Source organism: Vipera berus (genome assembly GCF_964194415.1).
Source record: "Vipera berus genome assembly, chromosome: Z".
NCBI classification, from domain to species: Eukaryota; Metazoa; Chordata; class Lepidosauria; order Squamata; family Viperidae; genus Vipera; species Vipera berus.
This window is the reverse complement of record NC_138205.1, coordinates 111198883-111220968: the sequence shown is the minus strand read 5'-3', so window position 1 is coordinate 111220968 and position 22086 is coordinate 111198883. Positions and strand designations below refer to the sequence as shown.

At 40.5% G+C, this 22086-nt stretch overlaps 1 protein-coding gene across 1 annotated transcript in view; it reads right to left on the bottom strand.

The window, feature by feature from the left end:
- The window catches only part of GPR158 (G protein-coupled receptor 158), a gene marked incomplete at both ends in the record, with an annotated part of 168655 nt that overhangs the window by 131860 nt on the left and 14709 nt on the right, over positions 1-22086 (bottom strand). The window contains one exon of the mRNA XM_081346271.1: positions 4538-4643. Coding sequence (XP_081202397.1) covers positions 4538-4643 — 106 coding nt within the window. The remainder of the gene's footprint in view (positions 1-4537; positions 4644-22086) is intronic.

The following is a 22086-nucleotide window of genomic DNA, read 5'->3' as shown; positions in this document are numbered from 1 at the left end:
GTATTTCCCTGTATTCAAACTGTGGCAGACATTTTCAGCCTCTGCATCCAATCACACCGTTAAGTGTATACTTTAAAAATGGTATTAATATATACAAAACAGGAGCCAGTGGAACTGCAGAGTTGAGGACAGCACGAGTGAACAGCCGGGGTGGGGTTGGGGTAGAATCAAGTTGGCAGCCAGAACTGAAAGCCCCTCTTTTATTTATTTATTTATTTAATTAATTAAATTTATATACCGCCCTATTCCCATAGGACTCAGGGCGGTTTACAGGGAAAATTAAAAGCATAACATACAAAAATTAAAATCAGTTAAAACAATTAATTAATTCAAGTCCCCGGAATTTAAAACTAAAACCCAATTAAAAATTAAAACCCCTCAGTCTGGCCAGACAGCTGAAAGAGCCATGTTTTCAGGTCCCAGCGAAATGAACGAAGGTCAAGGGCTGTCCTAAGTTCTGTTATGTGTGCACTGAAAGGGGTAGAATTTTGATTGCTCAGTTGCAGTCATCTTGACTGTTTACACACAGACACGCAGACACACATAAAGGACCCCTGTCACAGGGCATCCAGAGCAATCCATTATTTCTCACAGCCCTGCTCTCTCTTTGCCCTTTCCTATACCGTAGACCAACCAGCTACACTTGAGGATCTCATGTGGCTTTTATGTATATGCACTGGAAATTATATGAAGGAATGAATACAAGCCACTCTATAACAACATTGTTGAAAACCTGTTGGCATCTTGGTAGCATTCAGCAATCTTCTCACATGTCCCTAACATTTATGGAGAGAACACACAAATACACATACACAGAAAATAATATGGAACATTCAGCATATTAACATTTATAATTTGGCCCTTTTGAAGTGAATATTTTTGTTTATACCCACATTTTTAAGCTGGGTGGCAGTTAAGCAAAAAAAAATGGGTGATTATTTTTCTGACTGGGAGCAGAATGCTCCATGTTTAATGGTTTTCTCCCTCCAAGGCCCCAGGAGAACATCTGGAAATGTCACAGTGTTTCTGAGGGAGAGACTGACATTTTTCAGCCTTCTTTTTCCTTTGGTGAGAGGCTGAGAAGTTTAAGTGCAAAATAGGTGCGGTCTTTGAAAACTTAAAGCCCTGGTTTGGACTATTTTCAGAACAAAACAAAAATAGCAAATACTGTACTGTAATCATGTCTCTAGAAGGAGAAACAGTAGATTGAATTAGGAGCTCTCACAAATTGTATCTTAAATGGCTGTTTCAGTTAGCAATTTTATGATATGTGGACTTGCTAGCTTGGGGATTCTGGGAGTTGAAGTTCATTCTTCTTAAAGTGGCTAAGGTTGACAAACCCTCCTCTAGACTGAATACCTTAATTATAATGCATTGGGTCTGCTAACACAAAGCTAATTTTCATTGTTGTGTTTTTTAAAGAAAATATTGAATGAGGAGGCTCAGTTTTGGACTCTATATCCTGTCAGGGGCCTGAGTTTAGGAGTTTGTCCTGTTGGAATATGTCTGGGTTTCTGTTGTTGTTGTCGTTGTTTTTGCTATGAAAAGAATTGTTTCCATTTTTCTTTCAGTACAAATAACAAACATTTAGATCAAAAGAAGCCCCATACTTAAAAGTTAAACCCATATTCAAGGTGGGTTCCAATTTGGACATGAAGGCTTCATTAGCTAAAAGGGCATGCCTCTGCTGTTTTGGGGGAATTCACATCACACTTAATGTATCAGACTAAGAATAACACAAGGCTCTACTGTCCATTTATCATTTGGCTAATCTCATCTTCCAAATGAAGACTTCCTCCTAAATTTAAAAGGACTCATTATACACCTTTGTTTGTTTGCTCAATGCTTCCTCCCTTCTTTTAGCTGCCTTTCTGTGCTCAACGTGCAAAGCCTTTTCCCCAGCTGCCACACACAAAACCTTCCTGCCAGTGTGACCTATTTAGTCTTGCTCTGCTCTTTCTGAAAAGAGTGTAAATAGAAACTTAGCCCCTTGGCACCCTCAGTCGGGCTTTCATAACTTGGTCCCAAATGCGAATAGCACCCAGCTAGACTGCCATTCATTAAATGTGTTAAATGTCAAAACCTTGCTGCTTTCATTCACTTTTCATGCTATTATTCTTATTTTCACGGATCTCTGAACACAGGTTTTGTTACAGAAGCCAATTACATGAAGTGCTTAGATACTCTGAGGTTTGTATTAATTGAGAGAATCAAGAGCTCGTTTCTACGGTAGCAATACAATAGTCTAATTTTGTTATAATTAGCTATTTGCCACAACTTCCCAAATCTTACTTCATGAATGGAAGGAGGAACAGGATACTCTGTAGCTGAAGATCATACAGCACTTCATTAGTGGGTTATCTACTGCTCCAATCACCCACAACACAGCAGATTCCTAGAGATATACACCCTTTGCATGTATATTCCTTTAGTTTTTTGTCTACAAGATGGTTCCTACATTTCTCTCCTTTCGTTCTCATAGAGATCTTCCACCCACAAAATTTGTCTCATCTTCTCTACTGGAATAATAAATCTTTTCCAAACTTGGGAGCATCTCTATCAGAACTGAGGTGGCTTGCACATATAACAGTAGCCCATGAATTTGCAGATCCATATTGCAGTCTATAAGCCACAAAGAACACACAAAATATCAAACCGCAATGGGGGATCTCATTGGCAAAAGCAAACAAATATTAACGGTTTGGTGAATTCAGATAGTGGAAGATTTTGTTCTTTTGCCTCAACAGGGAAAAGTAATCTTGTTTTGAGCTTTTCACTGATGAAAATAAGTCTAACTAATCTTGGCTATTAAGTTAATATAGCAACAGTTGAACAGTTAGTTACCAACAAGAAGCTTACAAATTCATAGCTGATATTGGGGTTGCCAGATTCTGGGCTGAAAATATCTGAATAATTACCAGATGGCAGCAAAGAGTTTGTTTTACATGTATCACTGCTGTCATCTTGTGGTGATCTGGAGATTTGCAGCCCAAATCTGGTAGCAGCATACTGGCAGAAATTGCACAGTATTTTTTTCATTCCTATTTTGCAATATTTTGGCTGAAAATAACACTTATTTACCAACCAACTATAAAGTGCTTTTTATGCAAGGCTCTGAATGAATTATAAGAGAGCTAATGCTCAGGAAAAACAAACAAAATACAAAACATCCACCCACTTCGACTACGAAGAAAGATTTAACATTGGGAGCAAGTGGGGAAGAATTCAAATTGACTAGCATGGAAAGCAGGCTACTGCTGCTACTCCCACATCAATAGACTGCAAGACATTTTCTCCTTTTCCTGATCCTCCCCCAGGTTTGTAAAAATATCTACTGCAAAGGCATGGTTCTGTGTGGCCTCACTCTAAAAAAGCAATAAGTGCCACATTCTGGCATCCAGCCTATTCAGATATTAAACGTCCCTCCAAGCCAGGGGGTTTTCAGGGTCTGATAAAAAAAAGTAAAGATGATGATCATGATGAAACTCTGTCTATTCTTATGTGTGCTGCACATGCAGTGCGTATAAAAAAGAGAAAGAGCTATTCCATCTTTGTGGTTGCTGTTTTGATTTTTGTGATCATAACTGTGGAACTTTTAAAGCAAAGATTACTCAGTTGAACAGGCTTTCACCAACATCTCTGCTGTAGAAAGTGTAATGGACATTGTTAAACAATGTGTATTAATGTACATAAATATTTAATCTCAGTTAAATGTGTTAAATGTGTAACATAGCTTCATTTGAAGTACACATAAAGGCCATTTTATTTGTTCATTCATACTCAGAACTCACCCAGTAGCACAAAGGATCTCAGGCCTGGTTTAAAAAACAAAAGCCACTGAAAAGCAAAACAATTCCTAAAAATCAAAATATGTGATGCCCCTCTGATCTCAACCTTTACTTACCTAGAAATGCGTCCAGTGGCAAACAATACAGAAAGTTAATTGGGGAAAAAGTAAATGAGGGAAGTAGGTCTCTTCTTAAAAATAAAGCAGAGGATGAAGCAGAAATCCTGTATTATCTCATGGCTTTCCTTGTTTATTTTCAACATTAGTACATTGTTCTTGAAATGAGTTTCCAAGATAATATCATACAATATAGATATAGAATACCCAAAGATGAAACACAATGATTTTAGAGTTCTAAAATAGTCCTAGAGTCACAAAGTTGAAAGGAAACATTTTGGGAATAGAAGTTGTTTTGCCAACAGGCTTGGGAAATGTGTGATTTTGAAATAATCAAAACCTAAATAAAGGGTCAGATGTCATGAGATTTTTGGTAATCTCTTAGCCAAGATCTCATATAGACCTCATATGGGAATGTGAAATCTCACACAATATTATGTGAGAATGCTAATTTTTCTCAAAATCTTATCTAGATTTTGGCCATTGGCCATTGTTTTAAAATGTTTTTTTTTACTTAATTTGGCAGTTCTGTAATATTGACCAAGAATGTTGTCAGCCTTCATGCAAAATAAAATTTAACATAAAAGACTGCATTATAATTTATGAGTTAGTTTTCTTCACATGATTTCTTACCTCAGTATTATTTAAATTGCATGTGTGAGTTCCTGAAAACCAGCCTTCATTTGAACATTGATCAATATCCACTTTCTGTAGACTTATGTCAACTTTCACAACACCCCTGAAAAGAAAGGAAAGAAGATTAATTTGCATAAACCAGGGTACCATTTTTATTTCTATGGAAAGAAATAGAAAAAAGCTGTAGTCCATTTTAAGAGCATTTCTGAGAAGATATGATTAGTGAAATGAAGCATCTCCTTTAGTCAATCTAGTTACAAGGGCGAAAACTTCACCAAATATTAATGCAAAAAAAAGATACATTCTAGTTGGCTGGTATGTCATAGTACAACTTTCTTTTACCTGGTGCTCTTCAGTTTATTGGATTAAATAATCATCAGCCATCATCTGTGCCCAATTGACATGCAACACTATTCAGGGTTTGTGGTAACTATATTCAAACCCCTCTGGGAATATTAGGTTTGGGAATATTACATCAATGTATGGTGGTTATAAACTGTCTGTTGATCCCTAAGGGATAATTATAATTCCTAATAATAATTCATCCAGAGCCATCATTCAACATATTTCCAAGCCCAGAGAAAGTAAACTTTCATATGCTCTCCTGATTCATCCAAATTCATCAGAAAATGGAGCAGAATTATTGTCTGATTTTATGAACAGAATCTTTCTGTGCCAATAATGGTCTGTCCCAGGCAATTGCTTCTTTTCACATACCTAGAAATAGTAGATCTTGCTTATGGAATTAACTCCTCTTGTATAGTGTCCTTGATGATAGCAGAATTATTTAATTAATTGCAGGTGGATATTAAATCCTTTTTTTCTCATTGGTTCAAGCAAATGTACAACAGTTCTAGGATCAAGCCCTAGGGAAATCAGGAGAACTTAAGCTCTCTACAAGGTATTCAAGGTGGGCTGGACTTAGATCTCCTGCAAGCATGCAGGGACTTGTGACTTATGACATGTTTGACCCCTCCCTCGGAGTCAAACAGCATCAGGAAAGTATCCTCATTTAAGAAAACTGGGGCAGTCTTCCCAACCTGGTTGTTAATTCTGGGAGGTATAATCGAATATATCTGAAATGTTCATGGTAATGGAAGGCTGGCATGGATGAGGATAAATTAAAAGAGAAAGAACTGTAAATATAACACCTATTTTTAAATAACACCCATGAGATACCATCAGTCCATACAGGCTGCAAGTAGCCACTTATCAAGAATTTCTAGGTTTAAAATGATTCTATTATGGATCCTGTTCAAAATAAACCTGCATACTTCTGACTTAGTTGTGACATGAATGCTGATCCATGTGAAGTTCATTTGTCATCTTTCCTACCTTGGAAGAAATATTGCTATAGGCAGAAATAATTGCTTTTACTTTCAAAAATGTATACAGCTCCAGAAGATCTTTTGTATCTTCCTTTATTTTTTGGAAAGGCTTTTGGCTTAAAATGTATCCCCTAACAATTTTCTGGAATGGACATATGAATTTGTAACATTGACTATGGAGAAATATGGGGGCAAGAGTTGTAGAATCATAGATTAGCCATAGCTCTATGGTCTTTCTCTTTAAGAAAAATAATATTACATGCCCTTTTCATGTAAAAGGCCTCCTATGCAACCCCAAGTTTGAAAGGGATCAGATTAGAGCTGGGATTTGCAACTGTTCCCATGAAAACCACTAAAGATTTGCAAGATTTCAGATTTATTATGTGAAAAATTAAAAGATGTCAAAAGGAGCCATATTGTTAATACATTAAAATAGAAGCTAATGGGACACCTCCCCTCCAAGCTAGAAAACATCTGCCAATGAGAATAAACAATGGGCGATAACATAAACAAGCAATCTGCTTTGGAAGAAACTACTCATATTAATGTTTCCATTGTAACTCAAAACTCTTCATAGCATTAGCAGGTCTTACATCTCAAAAGCCATTATTTATTATTTCAATTTCAACTTCCATACTAACAAGACCTGTTTTCTATACTTGATCCAACAGCGTATAAGGATTCCCACCATCCATCCTCTTCTTTGTGGCTATCCAGATAACTGATACCTTTTCCAATGATTATTGTGTTTGGTTGGTTTGCTCCTTACTTGGTACTTGTGAACATCCTATATTTAGATCAAATTTAAAAGAGTGCCCTAGAGCAAATAGTATCACATCACATCAATAAATAACAAATTAAAATTAATTTAAAAACTAATAAAATAATAAATAAAAAAATAAACTACTTCTCAGGACTACTCCATGCCTTGTAAAATTGGCCTAGAATGCATATTTGTATACAAAAACTTCCTTGCATTTCCAAGTAACGTTGAGAAACACTCCCAAAAGAAGGACATTGCATTCTGTGGTCAATGAACTGACTCACTACTGTAGAAAGAAATTTCCTATTGAATGAATTAGGAACTAGGTAAGTATTTTTCCAAATAACATTCCACAAATGGGAGAACAGCTGACTCTAATGCGTAATGATCTCTATGGAATTTCTCTGAAACACCAAACAACAATGAATTTAACCTCTCTGCTTGTTGTTTGTCAAGAGTATTTCCCAGGGGTACCACCTGTAATGTTGCAGAAAGCAATCAGCCAACCAAGCTAGCAAGAAGCAAATATTACACTCACAAAAAGAATCATGATGAATTTGATGAAACCATTACTTTATAGATGTAGGACAGGTTGGTCCCCAAAATCTTACAGTCTCTCAAACCTACTAAGTTAAAATGTTTAAAGTGGAGATGTGGTGAAAGAAGTTTTGGTGAATTAGATTTGATAACTAGAGTGCCAAAGGACTCTGAACTGCAATTTGTAATGCTGTTAAGGGTAAAGCAAACAGAAATATCCCAAAATACAAAAGGCAAAAGAAGGCAAAATGGCTGCCTACTGATAGGCTGTAAACAACTGAAGAAATGTAGAAAGCAAGAGATAACAGACACAGAGGAAAAACTAAATGCTAAACTCTGGAGAGGAGCAGGAAAAGACAAGGACTGATATCAAAATAAGCAATGCAAAGAGGGTAACAAATGATTGGGAAGGACAAGAGGCTTACTTAAAATTGCAGAAATGAAGAACATCTTTTATGTATACGGGCATAATAAAAGACCAAGAAGACAAAAAAATTACTTAGAAAGACATAAAGAAAATCTGGCATAAATATACAAAAGAACAGTTAAATAAAATCCTTAAATCAGTGATGAGTACCAAAGTTAGATCACTGACCGTTTGATCATTTATTGTGGAAATGAAGTTAAATTGCTACTAACAAAGCTTCAAGAGATCATGAAATACTAGCAAAACTGCTTAAACCCTATAGAAAGATGCACTTAAAATATCACATTTTGTTTGCAAACAGTCGTGGGAAAGGCAGGCGACGCTGAAGAACTGAGAATGTTCATCAAACTGCTGAAATATTGCATTGATCTCACATGCTAGTAGGATTCTACTAAAGATTCAGCAACTCACTTTTCCAAATTGCATAGAACAAGAACTTCCAGATCCACAAACTGAGTTAAAAAAGGATGAGGAGGAGCAGAAATCACATTGCTAAGATCTGATGGTTAATGGAATGATGAAGGGAGTTCCAAAAAGGCCTAGCTTCCTTTTATTGATAAAACCTTTGGACTGATTAGGTCACAAGAAATTATGACTGCTTCATCTATTTTTGGAATAAATTATATGTTGACAAGAAAGTAACAACTAACTGGTTAAAAATTGGAGGAAACTACAGATTTTTTAAGAAGAGGATAGACAGTCAGTTGCCTGAGATGGTATAGGTTCTCCTGCTTAAGTGGGGGGCTGGACTAGAAGACCACCAAGGTCCCTTCCAACTCTAGTCTAGTCTAGTCTAGTCTAGTCTGGTCTAGTCTATATTGTCATATTATTCTTTAACTCATAGAGAATACATCATAAGAAATGCTGAAGTAGAAGAAATAGAAAGTGGAAGTAAACATTTTTAGAAGACCAGAAGCATGGGTAGATTAAAGGTAATTAAAAAAGGCTGACAGAAAACAAGATAGATCAATTCTGTCACAGTTAACAGAAGCACGAGCTTATGAAAACTCAAGGAACAAAACAACAAACGACTTTCTTATCTGGTAGCAACTAATTAGAGCCAGTTTAGTACAGGGGTTAAAGCAGCAGGCTAGAACCAGGAAACCACGAGTTCTAATCCCACCCTAGGCACAAAGCTAGCAGAGTGACCTTAGGTCTGTCACTTTCTCTCAGGTTCAGGAAGGAAGCAATGTCAAATCACTTTTGAAAAAACTGCAAAAACTTCTCCAGGCAACCTCTGAGAGCTGGACATGGAAGAAAAAAAAAGGCAGCTTATTACATTTCAGAATCATGGCACAGAGGAGTTTGTACAAGACAGTAGTGTACATCTGTATTGTAGTCTGCTGATCACAGAACAGAGAAAAACCTGCAAGTCAACAGTTCACCCAAAGCCCAACTGATTAGTCTATAATTATATTAGGAGGTGAACTCAGCATTTTTCCTTATGGCCTATAAGTAATTTCTGGGATCTGCTGTTGCAAGATTTAGTGCTGGTTCCTCCAGGTTTAGTGGTCCCATGCTTTTCTCTATTATCGATTGGGAAACAAAAGTGACCAACGGCTACTGATCTCATGTTCTGTTTGTGAATGTTTCAGAGGCAGCTGATCAGCTGCTGGGCAAAACAGCTGCTCGTTAGAAAATATTAGCGAAAATAGGGGGCTTCTTAGTACTTTCTACTAAACTGAATCCCCAGAACTGTGCTATTCTGCACGTTGTATTGGCCAGCCCATTTTCCATGTTGCAGAGGACTTCCCATCAGATAATAAAAGAGTATCTGAAGGGAAGAACAATATCAACAAGATAGTATGTTGTGCATACTATCTTGTTGATATTGTTCTTCCCTTCAGTATGGAGTATGTTCTGCATACTATCTTGATGAAAAACAAATATTATGTAATGCAAAAAAAGGAGAAAGATCCCTTTGTGGAGTGAAACAAATATAGCACAGAAAGAGAGGAAATATATAATCATAGTGATAATTTATCACATTTATATGCCATTCGGCTTCCAGCGACTTATCCCAGCGCTATGCCACATCATCTTTGATGTGAACAACCTTTCAATCTAATGATTTCTTAACAAGACAGAAGAGTCTTACTTCAAGTGAAAACTCAAGTGGGTCTAAAATTGAGTCAGTAACTGGCATGTCAGTAATTGGCATGTCCTAGACAAATCAAGGCCTACTTGACCCACCACATCAACCCAAACAAGTCTATTATCAAATTATGATCTACTTCAAACTCTTTCCCTTGCTAGCTTTCCAATTGTCCAGGTTCATTCACAGAATATTGTTGGATGACCCAGACAATTATTTTCCATTTGTAACTTCCCACTATGTCCCCACTGCTATGTATTTTTCATAATACAGAACAGGAAAAACTGCACAATGTCTTCCCCTAATGTAATATTTTCTAGATATCTAGATTTCACCTTCCAGAATTCTCAAGATTAGTCATGTTGCCAATGAATTCAAAGAGTTCAAATCTACATCTGATGCCATCCACGTTTGGAAAAGTTGGACTAGTAACACAAAGAAGGAAGTATTGCAGTGATGGACAACCTGTATATTTTTAAGAGAACAAGGGTCATATCAGCCTGCCAAAGGTTCAAAATGGGGTAGATCAGCTGATTTTCCATTGTTTCCTGGATCAGAGAGAGGTTTTTTTTTTAAAAAAAAAGTTTTATTAATTTTCTAATTTTACATCCAAATATTTATGAACCAGTGTGGTGGTTGGGTGATCAAAGGTTAACAATAACAAATAACAAAATCTTTAGTGATCAGCTCAGGTTACATCAACAAGAGTTCCCTCTCCAGTTCCCTTAATTACAATAACATAATCAAATTAATACATTTCTAATTGTAACATAATCAATTAGAACAATTTTCAATACATTTTCATTTATACATATCCAAGTCCTGCTGTTAAATTTTACCTAATTGCAATACAGTGTTCTAAAATAGCCTATAGTATCTTTGTTGTTGTTGTTGTTGTTGTTGTTGTTGTTAGTTGCAAAGTCATGTCCGACCCATCGCAACCCTATGGACAATGTTCCTCCAGGCCTTCCTGTCCTCTACCATCTTCTGGAGTCCATTTAAGCTCACACCTACTGCTTCAGTGACTCCATCCAGCCACCTCATTCTCTGTCATCCCCTTCTTCTCTTGCCCTCAATCTTTCCCAGCATTAGGTTCTTCTCCAGTGAGTCCTTCCTTCTCATTAGGTGGCCAAAGTATTTGAAGTTTAGCTTCAGGATCTGGCCTTCTAAAGAGCAGTCAGGGTTGATCTCCTCTAGGACTGACCGGTTTGATCGCCTTGCAGTCCAAGGAACTCGCAGGAGTCTTCTCCAGCACCATAGTTCAAAGGCTTCAATTCTTTGGCGCTCAGCCTTTCTTATGGTCCAGCTTTCACTGCCATACGTTGCAACTGGGAAGACCATAGCCTTGACTATACGCACTTTTGTTGACAGGGTGATGTCTCTGCTTTTTAGTGTGCTGTCTAGATTTGCCATGGCTTTCCTCCCAAGGAGCAAGCGTCTTTTAATTTCTTGGCTACAGTCCCCATCTGCAGTGATCTTGGAGCCCAGGAAAATAAAATCTGTCACTACCTCCATTTCTTCCCCATCTATTTGCCAGGAATTGAGAGGGCCGGATGCCATGATCTTGGTTTTCTTAATGTTTAGTTTCAGCCCAAGTTTTGCACTCTCCTTCTTCACTCGCAGTTCTTCTTCACTTTCTGCCATTAGAGTGGTATCATCTGCATATCTTAGGTTGTTGATATTTCTTCTGGCAATCTTAATTCCAACTTTTGATTCATCTAGCCCTGCCTTTCTCATGATGTGCTCTGCATATAAGTTAAATAGGCAAGGCGACAGTATACAGCCTTGCCGGACTCCTTTCCAAATTTTGAACCAATCAGTGGTTCCATGTCCAGTTTTCACTGTTGCTTCTTGGCCCGCATATAGGTTTCTCAAGAGACAAATAAGATGGTCTGGTATGCCCATCTCTTTAAGGACTTGCCACAGTTTGTTATGATCCACACAATCAAAGGCTTTAGCATAGTCAATGAAGCAGAAGTAGATGTTTTTCTGGAACTCTCTAGCTTTCTCCATGATCCAGCGTATGTTAGCAATTTGATCTCTAGTTCCTCTGTCTCTTTGAAATCCATCCTGTACTTCTGGTAGTTCTCGATCCACATACTGCTGGAGTCTATCTTATAGAATTTTAAGCATAACTTTACTAGCATGAGAAATGAGTGCAATGGTACGATAGTTTGAACATTCTTTGGCACTGCCTTTCTTTGGAATTGGAATGTAAACTGATCTTTTCCAATCCTGTGGCCACTGTTGAGTTTTCCAAATTTGCTGGCAAATTGAGTATAGTATCTAGAAAACTTATTTTTCTGGTAACCCACATTTCCCCTATTTGATTATATAATAATTATCATGCCTAAAATACAAACATTGTTCATTTCAGTGTATTCTTATTTTATACAAATATATTCTGTTTATCATCTTAACAGTTCATCAATTATTGAAATATATATATATATTGTTATATCATTCCAAATTCTATGATATAATTCAGAGTTATGTTCTAGTAAATAATTTTCCTTTCCCTTAGAAATCTAAAATCTAAATATAAAATCAGTTTATATCTTTTGAAGATTTCCCTTGGTCCATTTAAAGAAAATTTTAAGCTCTGTCATTAGAAATCCCAGCAAGTAGAAAGAAAAAAAGAAAAAGAAAGATCTCATTTTTTAAAATCTAACTCTCGCCTTCTTTTTGTGCCAAACAGGCTTCCACGTCAGTGTCTTTAAATTCTCAAATGTGTCTCCCTTTCTTCCTACACATATTGTTTGAGTCCAGGGAGACCATCTAATTATCAGTTTTTCAAAAGAAATCTCCCCTTTATAATCATTAAATTGTTGCTTTAATAAATCAATTCTTGATGTTTGGTGTAGTATAGTTGTCATTAGTTCAATCTGATCTTTTTCTTCTTCCAGTTCCATCTGGCTCAGGTAAGAGGTCATGTCCGGTGTTTTGGTTGTTGTTTGGTTGGCTAGATTTTCAGTGTACTGTATTTGAAGGCCTTCGGCATTCTCCATCTTAGTGTTGCTTTCTGCGGCTTCTGTTGTTTTTTGGATTGTAGATTTTATAGTTGGAATCAAGATTTGGGCATCAAGGTCCTCAGTAGATTGTATTTGCTGTTCTTTAGCATCTTCTCTTTTGATGTTAATTTCCTCCTCTTCGTTTGGTTTTTGAATTGTCAAATCATCAGTTAAAGTCACATTTTGGTTTGGTAGATTTGAGCTGTCAGATTTATTTTGCAGTCTGGCTTTCATTTGCTCAGCCACTGTTTCAAGTATCAGTTTATAGTTAAGTGGTGGAAAAAATTCTTCCATTTCTTTGGTGTTTACAGATAGGTGTTTCGTGGAGGCTATTTTTAATAAAAGCCAATAAATATCTGTTAGGAATTGTTGTGCAGAGGTCTCCTTGTGCTACCAAGGAGTTGCACAGACAAGGAAGGGTACTGAGAACAGTAAGAGTCACACAGTAACCACAAGAGTACACTGAGTTGTAAAAGCAAAAAGTATTTTACTTTGAGGTAGTGTAAGAACAAAAATGCACGGTCAAAAATAAACAGTCCAGGTCATACACAATAGCAACAGTCCAAGGAGTAATCCAAAATACAAAGTCTTCTTACCGGTCCAGAGGTCAATACACAGTTGTACAGGTTTATCACAGTAGTAAACCAACAGTACAGCAAAACAGAGAAAAAACAGTAATAGTAGAAAGCAGTGAATTCAGAGAGAGAGAAGCTACATTCCTAGCTCCCTCTTATGGCCATGAGAACACTTACACACCCATTGGCCAATTAACATCTTAAAGTTACAACATCATCATGGCTTATATATTTCCAACCCAACATTGTAGGCTATCACCATATGCCTAACAATATCCACCTCCACTATTGCTAAAAGTTGTTTTGCCAGGTGTTGCCAATTCTTATCTTTAAAGATAATATCAAGGTCAAATCTGAAATTGATCCAAATCTCAGAACAGGGATGAGGTTTGCTTGCTATATCAGGTTTTGCCACAAGATGTCCTCACTGGCCTGTAAAATCTTTTCCAAACTTATAAAAATCCATTTTCCCCCTTTTTGCCCTTCTTTCACAGCTTAAAAGGTAGATAGGATAGTAAGTTCCCATAAAAATAAGGATTTTTTTAATAACCCAAAAGTTCCAAAAATACAAATATAATTGCTTAAATGTTCAGTTAATAAGTTTTTTTAAGGCTTTAAAATTTTAATTCCCCATGTAAGTAGTCACCGCTCTTTCAAAAGGGGGGGGGAGATAATTTTCAGGAAAGTAGTTAGGGGAGTAAGAAAGGTAAGATCTCACCCAGCTCCTCCAGATTGCTTCAGTATGCTTGATAGTGCTTTTTGGCTTTCGGCAGGGAACGGCTTAATAATCGGCCATATTAATGGCCAATCTCTTCTTCTTCGGGCCAGAGGAGCTGCTCCAGATCAAGCAGAGGGCTACTGCCCTTCCGCGATCACAGGGAGGGTCTCCTCACGGTGATCGCTCCTCCAGGGCGACTTTTGACTCTTTTCAGAGTCCTCCAAGGAAGAAAGATCGGACGGCGGGGAGAGGGTTCTTCCCACATGTCCGCTGGTGCCACATGCACAAACTGGAAGCCCTGGATCAGAGAGAGTTTTAAGCTCTGTGAAATGTATTTTCAGGCTTATTGCTAAAACTTTCATGTTTTTGGACCTTCACAATGTAGGAAACCTTGCAATTATGTTACTAAATTTGGTAATATGATTGGGGGGCATTTGAGGCCACAGAAATGAGCTCAGGGGCTACTTTTGGTCTTTAGGCCATAGGTTGCCGTTCCCTGGTCAAAAGCATGAAATACAAATTTATGCAGCCCATAAGCAAAGCTCAAGTATATATAAGAACTGCAAAATTACAATTCATAGCTGCAAGGTATTGACCTAGCATAATAAATTTGCTTTACAGAGCCTGGAAAATTGCCTTGTCCAATTATTGGTGTTCTAAATGGCCACACTATTCTTTTACTGTAAACATTTGAACTTTACATAGGCATTTCACTGACTGAAACACTTCTGCATGATGGTCTCTTTGGTAGAACTGTGGGGTTTTGTTTGTTTTTTAAAAAGGACCTATGTCAACAAAGATAACACCATGCATCTAGTGAACTGGGTTTTATCCCATAAAACCTTCTGCCATAATGAATCTCTTTGAGACCTTTAGGAAGCTTTGCAGTATATTTGTACAAGAAATGAATGCAGGCTTTTCCTATCTAGAAAAGGATCTAGGATCTAGCTTATTTTCTATTTAGATCTTTGGATTCCCTCAATCAGAACCATATGTAAAATAGTATAAAGTAGATATTGACTTGCAGAATATTAGAACGCTGAGTTCAGCCTGGGGATTTATTTTTAGAACAGACACAGGAGTTAACAAGCAAATAGAGAATATATAGGTATGTACACAGAGACACAAACACACAATTAATTTATATGCTGGCAAAGTGAGGAGAAGGAGAGAGAGAGGGAGGGAGGGAGGGAGGGAGGGAGGGAGGGAGGGAGGGAGGGAATTATTATACTTAATAACTTATGTTTAGGTCCTTATAACATATATACACTTATTCCTGTGAGTCAGAAACCATTGCTTTTTATTGCAAATAATCCAGATATTTGCTACTTTCTGCCAAAGCACTTGAAACACATTTTAAAAAGAAATATTCTCACTTCTTGGAATTTCTTCATTTTAAAACATAATAATTCATTATTTATGGTCTCTATTCACATAAAAGACTATCAGTTTACCCTTCTTTACCTAGAAAGAAAATTCATTGGAATCAATGGAACCTTTTTCCAAATAGCACACATAAGATCAGGCCTCATAAACTCACACTTGGCAATCTGGGGGGTTAATGCCACAAATTTCATTAATTTATCAAAACATGGGTATTTTCTACAATGGAATACTTGTCTAAGAAAATCAAGCTCAATGCTTTGCTTTGAAAACCTGACCTAGAATAAATCATTACTGACCTTTAAACAGTGGTTGGTTGCTAAAATGTGAATAGCCAGGATTAAGTCCTGCCAAATTTATTTTACAGCTCAGGCTGAGATATTGAAAAGAATCAGAAATGGCTGCCGGGCACAGCAGAAATTGGATCAAAGCTTAACTTAAAATTATGGACCTGTGGTCTAGAGTGTTAAGTTGGGTTCAAGAATTGGAGATGACACAGGTTCAGGAGTTACGTTGCTTTATTGAGGAACATGGCTGAACTGGGGAACAAAGGATTTCAGCCCTCATTTATACCTGGCCAGGTAACTGCCTGGCCAATGGGTTAAAATCCAAGCGTCCTGTCAGCTGGTCAGACAATCCCTTTAAATCCGGCTCTCCCGCCGAACGCTGTCTCTTTGTTCTGGCTTCCCGCCGAACACTGTTCCTGCTTGCTGTTCCTGCGTGGAGCTGTCCAGCTCTGCACCTCCTTAATTCATTGACCCCTCACGTGTATTCAGAACCTGCATACACTACACCCCTTCCCCCATGGCGGGAACACACCCTCGTTCCCATTTACTTCTTTCCCCGTACGCACACTATCAACACAACTTACCCACAACCCCCTACACCCCCTCAAGTACGTACATAATCTGAGAGGTAGGCTGGAGGCCTGTGGGCTCGGCCAGACCACCTAGGGGGATCCCCCCCACAGGCTTGATATTGTCCTTTGAGCTTATGCTTCTTTGGTTATGCTCCCCCGGTGCTGGTGAAAAAGATGATGGGGTTTCAGGTGTGGTCGCCCCTGGGTTATGTGGCCTCCTTTGACTGGCCCCAGGTGACATCAGTCCCTCACTCTGATCCAGCTGTTGATGAGGTCGGAGCAGTTCCAACCCCTCTGATATGGGAACTATCTCCCTGTTTGCTGTGTCTCTTTGGTCACTCTAAATCACTACAGGTTGGGTGTCTCTTTGGTCACTCTGAGTCACTATAGGTTGGAGTGAGGCCTCTTGCCCATTATTAGCTGGGCCCCTCTCAGGTGCTCGACGCCTGAGTTGGTCAACATGTCTCCTCCACAGTAAACCCCCCTCCACCCTAACGATGTAAGATACTGGTCCCGTCCGCTACACTACTTTCCCTTGCACCCATGTATCCCTGGAGCTACAGTTCCTAGCCCAGATGAGGTCCCCCGTTGTAAATTCCCTGGGAACCTTTAGGTGTTCCACATCTGCCGCCACTCTGTCTGGGTGTAGTCTGTCAAGAGTGGTTATGAGGCGCCTTCCCCAACGAAGTTCCGCTGGGCTCTTCCCAGTCATGGTGCAGGGAGTGGTGTGTTGGTGCAACAGGAATTTGGCCAAACGTTGTTTCCAATTTCCATGGATGATGCGCTTCAATGCGTCTTTTGTGGTGCGCACTGCCCATTCAGCCAAGCCATTACTGGAGGGGTGGAAGGGATCCGAGGTGACGTGTCTAATCCCATTGGTCTTCAAAAACGCCTGGAATTCCGAGGAGGTAAATTGTGGACCGTTATCAGAGACCAATACATCAGGAAGGCCGTGAGTGGCAAAGAGTCCCATGAGCACCTGGACAGTCCCTGATGTGGGCAAGATACTGACTGGCACCACCTCCAACCATTTGGAGTGGCTGTCTACTACTATCAAGAATGATTGGTTGTGCAGGGGGCCTGCGTAGTCAATGTGTATCTGGGACCAGGGTGTGTGTGTCTCCTCCCACTTGTGAACAGGGGCATGTGGCTGTGGTGGCCGAGATTTTTGGCAAATGTAACAGCCAGCTACTTGTTCTTCAATATCTTTGTCAAGGCCCGGCCACCACAGATAGCTCCTTGCCAATGCCTTCATCCATACGACCCCTGGATGCCCCTCTTGTAGTGAGTGGATTACTCTGTCCCTCAATGTTTGTGGTATGATAACCCTGCATCCCCAAAATAGGCAACACTTGTGTGAGGATAACTCGTGTCTTCTTGTGAAAAATGCCGTGAATTCGGGCCCTGGTGATTTGTCTTGCCAACCTGTGTTAACCCACGTCTGTACCCTACTCAAAATCCTATCCTTTGTGGTTCCTACTGCGATGTCTCAGGCACTGAGAGGACATTCAGGCAGATCTTGAATGGCTAATATTTGGGCTGCTGGTGCTGGATCTGGTTCCGTGTTGTTAAGAGGAAGTCTGCTTAACCCGTCTGCATGGCCCATTTCCTTGCCCGGCTTGTGCACTAGTTTACAAGACTAAGCCAAAAGGAAGATGGACCAATGGAGCATACTGGGTGACAAGATCTGTGGGGTTTGCTTATCTGTGGTAAACAGACCTAGCAAGGGTTTATGGTCTGTAAAGATGGTGAAATTCCTCCCACACAAATAATCATGCAATTTCTTTACTCCAGCAACTATTGCCAGGGCTTCCTTGTCTATCTGAGCATAGTTCTGCTCTGCTGCTGACAAGGTCCTGGAGTAATATGCAATAGGAATTTGTCTGCCATCCTCCTCTAGGTGGCTCAACACAGCCCCCACTCCATAAGGAGAAGCATCACAAGCAATGCAAATTGGTTTATTTTCTATGAAGTGGGTGATGGTGGCATTGCTTGCCAACAGGTTTTTTAGAGATTGGAAACTGGTGTCATGTGCCTTGGTCCAGTTCCAAGTTGATTTCTTATCTAATAGCCTATGCAAGGGTTCAGCGATTGAAGCCTTGTGGGGTAGGAAAGCATGATAGAAATTAAGTAACCCCAGGAAAGCTTGCAGCTCAGCCTTGTTTTTTGGTGTGGGGGCCTCTTTGATTGCTTTCACCTTAGATGCTGCAGGGTGAACCCCCTCAGCATCAATCCTGAACCCCAAGAATTCTGCCTCAGGCACTCCAATGCAGCACTTCTCTTTCTTAAGCTTAAGGCCAGCAGCATGAAATCTACCCAGAACAGCCTGCAGTCGTTCTGCCAAAAACCCCTCTGAGTCCCCTGCTATGAGGATGTCATTGAAATACGGGCAGACGCCCGGTATGCCCTTAAGTGTTCGCTCCATCACCTCCTGGAAGATGCCTGGAGCTACACTGACTCCGAACTGCAACCGGTCTACCCGGAACACCCCCTTGTGGGTGACTATTGTTTGCGCAGCAGCAGTCTCTGGGTTGACCGGGAGCTGTAAATAAGCCTGAGCGAGATCCAGCTTAGCGAAAATGGCCCCTCCCTGGAGTGATGCTAGGATGCTGCTAACTGTGGGTACTGGGTATGCATGGGGGTTCAACGATTTATTGATTGTGCATTTATAATCAGCGCAGATCCTGACGTCACCATTTGCCTTGAGCGGGGTGACAATTGGGGTCTCCCACTCTGCCCCCTCTACCGGGTGCAAAACCCCCTGTGCGACTAGCTTGTCGAGTTCCCGCTCAATTTTATGCTTAAGGGCGAACGGTACTCTCCGGGGCTTAATTCTGATTGGTTGAACGTTGGGGTTCAATTTGAATGCAATCAGTGGACCTGTGTATTTTCCTAGCATTCCATTGAATACGTCTGCAAATGCCTTGCACACGGATTCGATGCTGGGTGTCTCAGTCTGTGTCTGGTGAATTCCAACGATGCGGATTCCCAGTGCTTTGAACCAGCTTAACCCTAACAAGCTGGTCCTCTGTCCCTTGACCACTAGGATGTGCAAAGGCCCCTGGAAACCCTTGTACCTCACAGAGAAGGTGGCCTTCCCCCAGACTTGTATCAGCGTATTCTGGCAATCAGTAAGGGTAATGCTAGATGGCCTCAAGGGAACCCGCTGGCCGCTCCGGCTGCCAGTGAGCTTATAAGTCTCATATGAAATGACTGAGACTGCGGAGCCTGAGTCCAGCTCCATTTTACATGGAACTCCTTGGAGGTGCACCTCTAGCTTAATTTTGGGGGTGAGGGATTGAGAACCCCCCGTGTTACAAACCGCCCATCTGCTCTTGGTATAGCTGATAGGCACTCTGCGCTTCGGACCCCCGGTACCTGCCGGCTGGTGAGTTTCAGTGTCCACCTCATGTAGCGCGTCTCAACTCTGGCTCCGGCAGACGGACGCGATGTGTCCCGTCTTGCCGCATGCTTGGCATTTGGCTCCCTGAAATTTGCAGGTAGAGCAGTGATGATTCTCCCCACAACCAGCACATTTCTGTCAGAACATGCAGCCTTTGCACCCGGAGCATCTCTTGTCCTGGCTGTTGGTGGCGGGTGTTGTTGATGCTGGTCATTGTCCTTTTGGGCTCCTGCGCCATCCGGATGGATGGGGGGGTCGTAGATGAACCACGTCTACTTTGGCCGCTAGTTCCTCCTCGCTGGTACTTTCTGCCCCGTGCGTCTTATGGATGGTGCCTCCCTGGCTGCTGCGGCTGGCGTCAGATGTCTCTGGCTTTTCAGCTAGCTCCCAGGCTAATACCTCTTCTTGCACCGACTTGAGGGTTAGACACGGTCTGGCCAGCAGCTTTTGTCTCAATTTCTGGTCTCTGAGCCTGCAAACGATTCGGTCCCGCAATCTCCTCTCTAAGTCATTGAAGTTGCACAGGCGAGCCGCCTGCCTGACTGCAGCCATGAATGCAGACCCTGACTCCCCCGGCCGCTGGTTCCTTTTTTCGAATTTGAACGTCCATGCCACTTCCAACATGTGCGGGTTAAAATACTGATTTAATTTATCCATAAGGTCATCATACTTCACCGCCCTGATAGCTGTGGGCGCACACAGGCCCACGGCTAATTGATAAATGTCCTTCCCACATGTGCTGAGCAGGGTGGCCGCCTTGATCCTGTCCTCAGTAATATTATTGGCAATGAAGTAAAATTCTAACTGTCCCACAAATGCCTCCCACTCTTTGGGACGAGCGCTATTAAAAGTGGGGGCTACACTGACCGGTGCCGTGGGGGCTTGACTGACCTGAACCATGGGAGCTGGACCCACCTGAGCCATTTGAGCCTGACTGTCCTGGGACATCTCGTGCGTTCCTTCCATTCTGATCCGATGCAGGTGGTGATTTTCCAGTCAGTTGAGGTTCCTACCATCCTTCAGAACTATCCCACCTTCATCGCCAGTTGTTAAGTTGGGTTCAAGAATCGGAGATGACACAGGTTCAGGAGTTACATTGCTTTATTGAGGAACATGGCCGAACTGGGGAACAAAGGATTTCAGCCCTCATTTATACCTTGCCAGATAACTGCCTGGCCAATGGGTTAAAATCCAAGCGTCCTGTCGGCTGGTCAGCCAATCCCTTTAAATCCGGCTCTCCCGCCGCACGCTGTCTCTTTGTTCTGGCTTCCCAAATGCTCTTCCTGCTTGCTGTTCCTGCGCAGAGCTGTCCAGCTCTGTGCCTCCTTAATTCACTGACCCCTCACGTGTATTCAGAACCTGCATACACTACATAGAGGATGCTGGGAAATGTAATTCAACATTGGAAAATGGTTCACCATGACTGGAGTAGATCTATACTGTAGAAATAATTGAGCCTACAGGTTTATCCATATATATATATGGATAAGTTTGGATTTGATTTATGTGGAGTTAACACTCAATGAATTTGAGATTTAAGCTTGAACAGTTTGCCCTCACACTTCTAAACCTACTATAAACCTAGAAAATGTCATCTTCTATCTTGTTAGAGATTTCAGCATGTGTACTTTCAAACTGCCAATAATCAATCTACATCAGATCTCCTAGAATTGGGATGGGCAATTGGTAACCCTCTGAAGTAGAGGTCCTCAACCTTTTGGGCACCAGGGAATGTTTCCATGGAGAGAGATTTTTCCATGGACTGGAGGATGCATGGTTTTGTGTGCTGCCTGCATCTTGTGGATGGGGCTTTGCTTGTTTGTGCAGACCAGTTGATGGCATGCCATGGACCGGTACTGGTCCACTGACTTGCTCTAGATTTACAGTATCTTCAATAACACTTTATAAAGTCTTAGAGTTATATGAAAATGAGACACATCCTGTGTGAAATATTTGAAGAAAATCAATGAACCATAATATTCACTGAGATTATAACAAGAAAAGTAGGTGGCTTATCAATCATTTTAATGTTTGAAATATTTTTACATATAATAAAAATCTGTCCACATCTAGAATATCTGCTCTGACAATAGCTGGTGTTTTGCACATGTTGTTGCCCTTCAGAGTCATGGAACTTTGTCGTCTTTGTAGACTTTTGAAAGTGGCAACATGACATTTGAGAGGATCTTCATCAGCCCAAGCCCAGAGACAAGATAATCAGATCCAATTGAATTCAAGTCTTTGTTTGCTTACACCCAATTCACAGATTCTTGCCAAACTATGGTTATATCTCTATAGATACAGGTAGTCTTCAACATGACCACAACTGAGCCCAAAATTTCTGTTACTAATTGAGGCAGTTGTTAAGTGAGTTTTGCCCCCAAAATATCATTGGTAGTCAACTGAGAGAGTAATTTTCTCCTGGTAGCCAAACCCAGAACCTTGCC